This window comes from Malaclemys terrapin, chromosome 10 (genome assembly GCF_027887155.1).
Source record: "Malaclemys terrapin pileata isolate rMalTer1 chromosome 10, rMalTer1.hap1, whole genome shotgun sequence".
NCBI classification, from domain to species: Eukaryota; Metazoa; Chordata; order Testudines; family Emydidae; genus Malaclemys; species Malaclemys terrapin.
Window position 1 is genome coordinate 56,675,041 of NC_071514.1, and position 12,065 is coordinate 56,687,105.

Here is a 12,065-nt window from a genome sequence, read left to right on the forward strand (position 1 = left end):
AGCCAGGAAACATGACACCAAAGGCTAAAACTAGAAGGCAACTACCAAGAGCACAGCTATGTTATTTCCCTGCATTCTGCTCTCTTTCCTCTCACTGCAAGCATCCCTGCTCCATCAATATTCCTATATACATGATAAAAGTTGACATGGAGAGCATCACTATCTCCTCTTATATATCTCCCAGAGCCCTTCAACACTTGCTGTATTAAAAACCAAAGAAGTTCTGTAAACAAAAGCTTTCTTCAAAAAGATAAAGGTTAGTAGGTGTGACATCCCCCAGTGTAAACCCAAACCGCAAACAGATTTAAAAATTACTAAAATACCTGCAGATCTGACAAAAAGTGGAACTATAAACAGTCACTCCTCAAACATTCAACCTTGCATTCCAGAGCACAAAGATAAACTCTCTTCCTCTTAATTCTGAGGTTAATCAGTTCCTTCTTATTACAGGTGAAAGCAGTTCCTTAAGTTGCTACTAGTTTGTATTTTGCTGATGCTAGTAAAACCAAATTTACTAACTTTAAACAGCAATGTAACAACAATTTAGGGGAAAGTGATACTTACCTTTATTAAAATAAAATCTTTTACTTTTAAAATTCAAATTTAAAATTTAAAAACACAGCACTTCTATCGAGAGCCTATATACATTCAAACAGGCTCAATAGTGATCATAGCAGTGTCCCATAACTTACTTCCTTGCCTTTTAGGTTTGGTGTTGTGGGATGTCACTCTTAACCAGCCTCGGCCCCTTTTAAATGAAGGGTTTTTTTAATGGAATTTTACTAGGAATTAAAATTAGCATATTGGAGGCTAAGCTCTGAGTGTGAGCATGCTCATTGTTCCTGGGAATTTTTATCTCAATGACATTTTGATTTACACTTCTTGTGTCACTAGTGAGGTATATGTATTTTACGCCTTCTTTTTTGTAAGAATTCAGATTCAAAAGGGAGATGAAATAAGTTCAATACAACAAAAGTATCTTTAATAATTAAATTGTTTCAGCCAGTGAAATTAACATATTTGTATTAGATCCATATGTTTTAAAATAAGGTGTTCTTTCCCTAGGCTAAGGTTGTCCATGTCTTGCTGGATGGACACTGTATCTCTCCGCCAGAGGGCTTTCTTATCCGAAAGGGACCAGGCAACTGTCACTTTGACTTTGCTCAAGAAATTCTCTTTGTTGACTACTTGAAGCCCCAACAGATTATCAGACCATATGGGAGGTAAAATAGAATGTTCTTACTATCTAAACCTTACATATTCTCTTACCTATTCCTTGAAGGTAGTCTGTTTGGATGGGCCTCCCTGAAGCAGATGCATTATGAAGTGCATGGATACAAATATCAAGTACTTTGGGGATACTTTTTTAAAATTACAGGCACTTAAATCTGCCCTCAATTGTGTGCCTAATTTTCACATGTGCTTACAAAGACTGTATGTGCAAGTGGCCAATTAGATGCACAGTGAACAATTAGCATGAAGAAATAAATGTGTATACAAAATAGATGTGGAGTTCTGCACTCAGCTGTGAAAATAAGGCCCTCTTCTTCCTGTAGTTTCTCAGAGAATTCCTGTGCTGAAAGCAGATGGATAAATTCTCCAAATTCACTGGTTTGTTTTTGTTTTCTGTTTTTGTTTTTTGATCATTTTTTGGTGGAGAGTGTCCGTTCTTTACTAAATATGTCAGGATTTTAAAATTTTTCTTGTATATTTTGGCAGAACTGATTCACGTGGGATGGAACAAGCTAGTATGGACTATGAAGCACCATTGATGCCATGTGGTTGTATCCTTCCCTATCATTTTCTCACTTGTATTATTATGTATAGTATCTTGTGATTATTTTTATTATTATTATGGGTATTGCAATTCTGTTCTTTTTGGTCTCCCTGAATACCTCTCTCTTGACCCCAGCATTTTCAGAGTTCCTCTATATGGCTTTGTTTTAATTTAAGTGAGGTACCTAAAGCATGTGAGAGGCATCATTAAAAACAAATAAATATAAATAACCTATACAATGAAGCATGAATATGTAACCCCAGCTTCAAACTCTCCACTGGCTCCGCCTCTAATTCAGGATCAATTCTAAAAACTGCCTCTTGTTTTTATAAGCCTCCATACAGAATAAAGCTGGACATGATTTAAATAAGAAGGACAAAAACTAGTGACATGAATGTAGGTCAGGACGTAACAATGGTTTGTACTAAACTATGTTAATTGTATATTTTAAACTCAATTTTCCCGAATAGAGAAGTTGGATTGGGAACTTCTTTTCTCTCTCTATCCAAGTGGGAAGAAGAGGACATTCAAAGTAATTGAGAGACAGTGAATTCAAAAGCGATAAAAGGCAATATTTTTTCACACAAACTCATTGCTCCAGGATGTCACTGAGGCAAAGAAGTTAATGAGATTCAAAGAAGGATTGGACATTTCCATAAATATCAAGATTATACAATGTTATAACAGTAAATACTAAAAACAAGATTTAAAAGGCTATAAATCCACCTGCTTCTCAGGGCTCAAGCCTCTCTCTGTTAGTGGTTAGGAGAAGTCCCAACCAGGGGTATTCTGTCTGCTACCCAAGATCCATAAACCTGGAAATCCTGGATGCCCCATCATCTCAGGCATTGACACTCTTACAGCAGGATTATCTGGCTATTTGGACTCTCTCCTCAGACCCTAGGCTACCAGCACTCCTAGCTATCTTCGAGACACCAGCGACTTCCTGAGGAGACTGCAATGCATTGGTGACCATCCTGGCCACCATGGATGTAGAAGCTCTTTACACCAATATTGCACATGAGGATGGACTACAAGCTGTTAGGAACAGTATCTCTGATGAGGCCACAGCACACCTGGTGGCTGAGCTTTGTGACTTTGTCCTCACCCACAAACATTTCAGATTTGGGGATAACTTATACTTTCAAGTCAATGCACTGCTATGGGTACACAGTATGCCAACATTTTTATGGCTGACTTAGAACAACGCTTCCTCAGCTCTTGTCCCCTAGTGCCCCTCCTCTACTTTCACAACATTGATGACATCTTCATCATATGGACCCATGGGAAGGAGGCCTTTAAAGAATTCCACCTGGATTTCAACAATTTCCACCCCACCATCAACCTCAGCCTGGACCAGTCCACACAAGAGATCCACTTCCTGGGACCTACAGTGCAAATAAATGATGGTCACACAAAAACCACCCTATACCTGAAACCTAGTGACCGCTATACTACCTACATACCTCCAGCTTCAATCTAGGACACATCACACAATCCATTGTCTACAGCCAAGCCCTCAGATACAACCGCATTTGCTTCAGTCCCTCAGACAGAAACAAACACCTACAAGATCTTTATTCTTAAAACTACAGTACCCACCTGGGGAAGTGAGGAAATAGATTGACAGAGCAAGACGGTTACCCAGAAGTCACCTACTACAGGACAGGCCCAACAAGGAAAATAACAGAACACCACTGGTCATCACGTACAGTCCCCCACTAAAACTTCTCCACAACATCATCAACGATCTACAACCTATCCTGGAAAACGATCCCTCACTCTCACAGATCTTGGGAGGCAGGCCAGTCCTCGCTTACCAACTGCTCCCAACCTGAAGCAAATACTCACCAGCAACTACACACCACACCACAGAAACACTAACCCAGGAACTTATCCCTGTAACAAACCTCGTTGCCTACTCTGTCCCCATATCTACTCTAGCAACACCATCAGAGGACCCAACCACATCAGCCACACCATCAGGGGCTCATTCACCCGCACATCTACTAATGTGATATATGCCATCATGTGCCAGCAATGCCCCTCTGCCATGTACATTGGCCAAACCGGACAGTCTCTACGTAAAAGAATAAATGGACACAAATCAGACATCAGGAATGGTAACCTACAAAAGCCAGTAGGAGAACACTTCAATCTTCCCTAGACATTCAATAACAGATTAAAAGTATCAGAAGGGTAGCCGTGTTAGTCTGGATCTGTAAAAGCAGCAAAGAGTCCTGTGGCACCTTATAGCCATCCTTCAACAACAAAACTTCAGAAACAGGCTTCAAAGAGAAACTGCAGAGCTACAATTCATTTGTAAACTTAACACCATTGATTTGGGCTTGAATAGGGACTGGGAGTGGTTGGCTCACTACAAAAGCAATTTTCTCTCTCTTGGTATTGACACCTCATCATCAACTATTGGAGTGGACCACATCCACCCTGACTGAATTGGCCTTGTCAACACTGGTTCTCTACTGGTAAGGTAACTCCCTTCTCTTCATGTGCCAGTATATTTAAGCCTGTATCTGTAATTTTCACTCCATGCATCTGAAGAAGTGGGGGGTTTTACCCACAAAAGCTTATGCCCAAATAAATCTGTTAGTCTTTAAGGTGTGTCCCCCCCCCCCCCCCCGAGTCCTCGTTGTTTCTGTGGATACAGACTAACACGGCTACCCCTCTGATACTTAGGAGATCATATTATCCCACATCTGCGTACTGTGGGGTTTCTTGCACTTCTGTGGTAAGTATCTGTCCCTGGCCACTGTTGGAGACAGAAGTCTGGACTTGATGGACCCTGGCCTGATCCAGGATGGCAATTCCTATTCCCAGTTACTATGTGGGTCTGGGATTAGTCCAGCACAAGGACGTAACAGGATGATGCAAGGTCTTCAAATCTCACTTAGTGCAAACTATTTAATCAAAAGTCTGGTGGCTGGAAGTTCAAGCTAGACAAATTCAGATTGGAAGTAAGGCACAGTTTTTTAACAGTAAAGGTGGTTAACCATTGGAACAATTGACCAAAGGAAGTAGTGGACTCCACATCACCAGGAACTAGATGTTTTTTTTCTAAATGCCATGATCTTGTTCAATCAGAAGTTATTGTACTTGGCATAGGAATTACTGGGATAAATTATATGGTTTGTATTATGAAAGAAACAAGACTAGATTATCATAATTGTCCCTTCTGACATCAGAATCAGTGAATCTGTATATCAATTAATTGTATCCCATATAAGCTGTTAGCTAAATGGGCTTTATAGTTACCTGAATCCTCTCCTGAATTGCAAATCAGAATACCCGTGTCATGTATTTGTGCATAGCTTATTTAGTTTCATAGTTAGTTGGCTCATCATGTGACCCGCATCTAGGGAAGACTGTGATGTCTGAGAAAAAGAATATGTATGGTATTGTGAATGCAGATTATTAATTAGAGAGAAGACAACTTATGGTAGAAGCAGTGTAAGTCAAGGAAGGAATATTTGACCATTATGACAATGAATTAGTGAAAGTAATAAGAGAATGAAAAAGAATAATGCAAGATGTTACCGATGTAAATAAGACTGTAGAAAAAAAATGTATGATATAGTAAATAATGTGTGCCCTGTAATTAAAGACAGTATCATGATGCGTACACACAAGTGGGCAGAGCAAAGGTTGCACAGCCATTTCTTCACCTTAGAGATTTAATATTCTCTTATAACTTTCTTCTGAAATAGAAAAAATGTTGGAATCAACATTTTCCTTAATAACATCTTTCAGTTATTTTCCAGTTTCAGCTTCTAACGAGCTGGGGTGATCCATACTATATTGGTTTGAACGGACTAGAGTTGTATAATGAACATGGAGACAAAATCTTACTCACTGAAAACAGTATCCTTTACCAGACTGAGTTTCTTTTTCTCTTTCAAATGCACTCTTCAGTCCTTGATGGACCCTATCCTACCATCATCTGCTGACCTATACAAAAAGTGCAGTATTACCCCTCCTGACTAACTGCTGTGATTGCTCTTGAGTTTTTGGTGATATTTATTGAGGTACAATTTCATAATGTTGCTGCTTCAACAAGTGGCCTCTTCACATTCCTGCCCTTGGGATGGGCCTGGCAATGCAGCTTGGACTGGTGGATCCTTCTCATAATAGTGTCCATTAGAGCAGTGCTTCTCAAAGCCAGTCTGCCGCTTGTTCAGGGAAAGCCTCTGGCAGTCCGGGCCAGTTTGTTTACCTGCCACGTCCACAGGTTCAGCCGATTGCGGCTTCCACTGGCCGCGGTTCGCCACTCCAGGCCGATGGGGGCTGCGGGAAGGGCAGCCAGCACATCCCTCGGCCCGCACCACTTCCTGCAGCCCCCACTGGCCTGGAGCAGCGAACCGCAGCCAGTGGGAGCCGCGATCAGCTGAACCTGCGGACGCGGCAGGTAAACAAACCGGCCCGGACCGCCAGGGGCTTTCCCAGAACAAGCGGCGGACCGTCTTTGAGAAGCACTGCATTAGAGCATTCTCATGGCTCCTCCTGCCTCTCCCCTCACTGTTCTTGAATGTTCTGAAAGCAAAGCTATAGAAGGGAGTGGTGGGCTCCAGCTGCCTCAGTTCCTTACAACCACAGTAGCAGACGGACCAGGAATCTCACCAGCTTGAGCTGACCTGAATTTGTTGGAACAGATTGTTCCCAGTGCCTGCTTATTGACCTAATTATCTATTCAGTTTAGTTAGGCTAGAGCTGTTCATTTTGATTATTTAATTTATTTTTATTTTAATTATTTTACTTTTATTTTTCATTTTATTGGCTCGTGTGCCTTGGCACAGATCCACAGTTCCAAACCACCACCAAAAGGAAAGAAATCAGGATTCAAGAGGTGAGCTTCTTGAATGTGGTCAACAACGTTGGGCTTTTACCATGGTTACATTGGTCTGAGGCAGCCTCTTGCTCTCTTGGGGAGGAGCCTCCCTGGCTACAGCCAGACACAAGCACATCTCTCAGAATTAAGACTGTCTTTATTCAAGCTCATCTCTCTCTCAGGATTTCTGAATACTAAGAACGGCACCCTTTTTTTCCTACATCTTTTAACAGCTCACTCAGCATCCCCCATTGATCTTCTTCCTGCACCCAGAATATTTTTAAATGATCTTCTGGACCACAGAACCACACAAGTTTTCATTATTCTTCGGGGTAGGTACCTTCATTTTAGTAGCACAGTGGCTGGGGCTTTGTCTTGCAGTTTCCTCATGGTCCCATGTTTTTATAGCTCTAGCAGGGCAGCTCTTATTTTCAGCTGACCGTTGTACCTCCTTCACCAGCCTGTTCTCCTTCTGTATAGCGTTACTCTGCAATATTTCAGCTCTTTTTGTAGGGTGGCCACTTCAGCCTTTAGGTCCTCTAGTTCTTTACCCTTCTCCAAGTCAGACTTCAACCCTTGCTTGACATTAAGCTGGTTCTGGGGTGCAGTTAGCTCCTTCTATAGTAGCGAAGACTGCTGTTCCCCAATCTCCTTTTCAACTCTGTGGCGGGTTAGCCTCTGCTTCCACTTTATGGCTTGCACTAAGAACCTTTCCCGTGAAGAGCAGGTCTCAGGGATTTCAGCCCAGTTCCCATCAGTCGTAGCAGCCTTCTCCTCCAGTTCCCTCCAGCCCATTATTATATAGGACTGCTGAGTAACTGAGGAGTCTACTGACATTATTGCAGCTTCTTCTGTGTACTGGTTCTTGGTGTTCGTGCCATGGGATTCCCAGTCCTTTGACAAACAGCCAATTTTCCTTCTTGGAAGGCCTTTCTGGAGCTTTGAGGGGTCAAACAACTCCCCTGTATCTACACCAGCCTGCCACTAATCTACTTCTGGGCTCAGCATGTGCGTGCAGGTCTCCACACATGCTTTAGTGTCCTGGTCACACCATCTTTCACAGTCCTGGACCAGTTTTCCCTGCAACCCAGTTTCTTCTGCCACAGTGTGTAGGCTAATGCTTCATTGGCAAGTTTCAGGAGCTCACTAGCCTTAGTCTCCAGCTTCTTTTACCTCTGGGTAACCCACTGCTCCAAGGTATGATTGACTTTCAAACTCCAGTTTCTGCTTCAAAGCTTCTTCCATTGTTCTACTCATGAAAAGGATCTCTCTCCCTTCCTTTGTACTTTTCCTTCAGCATATTCCCTCACATCTCTGCAGTGGGAGGAGCAGTTCTCCAAAATTAGCTGTCCTTCTGACTTTTGTCCTGGTTGAGATCCCTAACTCAAGATCTCCATTTTCTTCTGCTCCTCCACACATGTGCTCCTTTAGGGTATTCTCACTCTCTAATCCAGTGGTGGGCAACCTGCGGCTCACGGGCCACACGCGGCCCATCAGGATAATCCACTGGCAGGCCGCAAGACAGTTTGTTTACATTGACTGTAGGCACGGCCACCCACAGCTCCCAGAACCCGCACCCTCTCCTGCATTGGAAGGCTGAGATTTTTTTGATGGTCTCAAAGCTTTGGGAGAACCAAGGATTTAAACTTCTGAAATTGATCCAAGATCAGGAAGACTTTTCCTAAATCTGTCTTGAAAACAGCTTGTGGGTGAGTGGTCCCTGTAAAGGATTCTGGAACCTCTTCTCCTGATGGATGATAATATTAGAATATGGTGTCTTGATGAGCATGGCAGACTGTTCCCCTTGCTGAGGAAGGATTTATTTATCTGCAGACAAAAATACTGCATTACTTATTACAAAACCACAAGCCAATGTAAAGTTAAGGCATTTAATATTACATATTATCTACTTCTTTGTCCAGAGACATGTCACCTTACCACTGGAACAGTATGTCATAGTAAACAAACTCTTACTTTTATCAGAAGATCATTCAGGCAACAATAGATTTGAATCTTCAAGCTACAAACATCTCTGAGCCTATTCACAGAGGTGTGGTAACAATAGTGGCTCAAGTCAGAACCAAAGAAATTCATTTGTTCCCTTATCTAATTGTCAAAGACAAGATATAGTACTGAATTGGAACAGGCAACAAACACTGACATCAGGGTGCTGTTATCTTTCAGATTTATGCTAAATCATGACAAGGGCAGCCTCACACCCACTTATTCGCTGATGTGCCTGGGATTACTCATACAGACTACCATAGGGAAAATAGTTATCAAAACTATAAAGGTTTGGCACTCTAGATCCAAAGCTCAAAGAGATCATAAGAGCCTGCTCAGACTCCTGGGATGATTATTTTTTCCATTGACATCCCCTGACCCAGGTTTCACATGAGGAACCTTCACAAGTTCATACTAAAAAACTGGGGTTCAACACAGAAAAGAATGGAGAGGAAACTCTCATCTGTGAGGATGGAACTGTGTTATGAAGTCAGAGATACCTACTTTGAAATCAGTGGGAGTTAGGCATATCTAATCCATGTAGGCATTTTCAAAAATCCCAATAGGCTCCTAAATACTAGGCCAGACATCCCCTTTTCCATATGCTGGATATGTCCTTAGGTAGTGAGACTGCTGCACCTATTCCTTGCCGGGTCAGGCATTTGCCTCCTTTGCTTATGGAGGTCCAGAAACTCCTGGCACAAAACTGAATTACACCAGAGTTTTGTAACCATTTCTATAAAGGAATATTAGGCATGGGAATGGATACAGACCAGTGGGCTAAATGTAGTGAGAAACGTAAGGGAATTCAACAACAACACTGAAACAGTGAAACAACAACACAGTCCCTTCCCCTGCCTCTGGAGGTGCCCAAAACCTTTAGCTCCTTCACCCGAGGCCTCTAATCCCACTGGTGGGACACATAAAGTTGAGCTGCACTAGCCTGGTGAGGTGTCCTGCTCTCTGGTGGCTGCTCAGTCTGAGCCTCCAGCCTGGTGGGGCGCTGCTTTTTGACTGCTTGGTCATCACCTGCCCTCGGGACACTAGCAAATCTGAGTCCAAATTGCTCACAACGTGTCCTTCCCCCCAGACTCATGCACACCCACACCAAGGGAAACACAATCCTTCCTCCTTCCACCGAAGCCCCTCCGCCCACACACACATACTACAGCCAAGATGGTATCCATCCCCCAGTTCCTCCCAGCTGGCATGGACTCCTCTGACCTTTTGTTCCTATAGGCCATTGATCCTCCAGGACTTGGCTGCTCGCACTTAGGTGCCATCTGCTGGTTTATTCCAATACCTTTGAAAATCTGGCCCTAAATTCTTCAGTTAACTGACAAAGTCACCAATAAGTGTCCTCTAATCAGCCTAGCTGTAGGAAGGATTTTATAATCTATACTGCTAAAGAGAATACATTTATCACGAAGTCTGGTAGACAAAACATAGGTTGTAAAATGATGGTGTTTTTGATTCTTCCTGTTTGGTTAGTTAAGCTTAAGTTTTGTTTCAGATATTGCTGCTTTTCCAGACAGTGTCAACATTTTAGAGGGTGTGTGTGGAGATATCCGAACTCCAGATAAACTCATTGACAGAGTTAATGACAGTGGTGATGGCAGACACATGTGGCTTGCACCAATTCTTCCTGGTTTGGTATGGATACTTTTCTGTTTTCATCTCTTCCTTACATTTGAGTGCTCTGTATGTGTCATGTGTGCAAAGATATAGATATACAAACATGTGTGTGTATGTGTATACTTTTTAAAGTGAGGTTCATGCCAGTGTAAAGTGCTGGACTGACACCTTTCAAAGCGAAATCCTCTGTCTCTTGAAGTGCTACAGCATGGACAACAGCAATGCAGGTTTCCCCACACTGTGACCCCCCGTGCCTGCACTCTGACATGGAGGCATCACTTCTAGCAACAGGGTATGTAGATCCTTAGCCTATCAGCTGAGACTACCAATAAGGGAGGCAGATGTGTGTGTCTTGTGCAGTGGACACCTGTCCACTGAGAGTTGGGCTCAGAACACCAACTCATTTCATGTAAACCAATGCTCTGTATTGAAAATAGTGAACTAGAAAGGACAGGCGCAGTGTTCCATGTCCCAAGGTTCTGAGTAATCCATCCCCTTCTAGTAGCATCATTTTCAATTTGTGTGTGGTTTCTAATAGGGAAAAGAAGGGAAAAGGGAAAAGAAGATAAACCAGACTAGTTCTGGCCTACATTTAACTTTTGGGGATGAACCATTTTGCACACCTGTATCGTGGTCATTTATATTTCTCCACTTAACCTTTCAGAATTAGGGAGGTTAGAAGTTTCCAAAGAAGGTCTAACATGAGATCTGATGTTGGCTATTGTGTTGGGAAATCCTGACTTAGGGCTTGACTACATTGTGGGTGACCACCTGTCCCGAATTGGGCAGGACAGTCCTGAAATGCAAAGTTCAAATCCTGGTCCCGAACTGAATGACTACAGGACAGCCTTTGTCCTGAATTCCCTGCAGTGCTGCTCCACACCTGCCCCAGGCTCAGGGATGGCACTAGTCTCTTTCCAGTAAGGGGGGCTGAGGTGGGCCTTTATCCCGCCTCACCGCGAGGCCCTGCCCCTGCTCCTCCTCTTTCCCCTGAGGCCCCGCCCCTGGCCAGGCTGGAAGCCAGAGCAGGGCCATGGTAAGAGCTGTCCAGGGAGCCCAGGCCACTGTGGGGAGCCCCAGACCCTCCACCTGCCCTAGGTGGGGTGCTGAGGTGCCAAAAAGCAGCCTCCAGACCATGTCTCCACCCCCAGGGGCATGCTGCCCAAGGCAGGTGGAGGATATGGGGCTCCCCACAGTGGCCTGGGCTCTCTGAGTGGCTCTTACCATGGCCTGGCTCTGGCTTCCAGCCTGGCCAGGGAGGCGGGACCTCAGGGGAAGACGAGGGGAAGGGAGTGGGTCCACACAGACTGGTGGGGATCCTGCGTGTAGGGTTGCCAACTGTCTAATCACACAAAGCTAAACACCTGTGCCCTGACCCTGATGCTCCACTCCTGCCCCACCCCTTCTCCAGGGCCCCACTCTGCTCACTCCATCCCCCTCTCCCTCCATTGCTTGCTCTCCCCCACCCTCACTCACTTTCACTGGGGTGGGATGGGGGGTTGGGTTTGGGAGGGGGTGTGGAGTCTGGCTGGGGCCGAGGGGTTCAGAGTGTGGGAGGGGATTCTGTGCTGAGCCTGCAGCAGAGGGTTGAGATACAGGAGGTGGTGCGGGCTCTGGGAGGGAATTTGGGTGCAGGACGGGTGGCTCAGGGCAGGGGGTTGGGGTAGGGGGTGTGGTCTCTGGGAGGGATTTTGGGTGCAGGAGGCTCTCATGGCTGGGGCAGGGGGTGGGGATGCAAGAGGATGCGGGGTGCCAGCTCTGGGAGGGAGCTTGGGTGTGGGAGGGGATTCAGAGCTGGGGTAGGAG

At 44.3% G+C, this 12,065-nt stretch overlaps 1 protein-coding gene across 4 annotated transcripts in view; it reads left to right on the forward strand.

Moving 5' to 3' along the window:
- KATNIP (katanin interacting protein) overlaps positions 1 to 12,065 on the forward strand; it is a 183,483-nt gene that overhangs the window by 148,709 nt on the left and 22,709 nt on the right. For all 4 annotated transcript variants that reach the window (XR_008446476.1, XM_054042252.1, XM_054042254.1 and 1 more), the window contains 4 exons: positions 1,066 to 1,223; positions 1,720 to 1,784; positions 5,546 to 5,656; positions 10,138 to 10,277. Coding sequence is in view for 3 of the 4 variants with exons in the window: in XM_054042252.1 (XP_053898227.1) it covers positions 1,066 to 1,223; positions 1,720 to 1,784; positions 5,546 to 5,656; positions 10,138 to 10,277 (474 nt within the window). In the remaining variant the exon portion in view is untranslated. The remainder of the gene's footprint in view (positions 1 to 1,065; positions 1,224 to 1,719; positions 1,785 to 5,545; positions 5,657 to 10,137; positions 10,278 to 12,065) is intronic.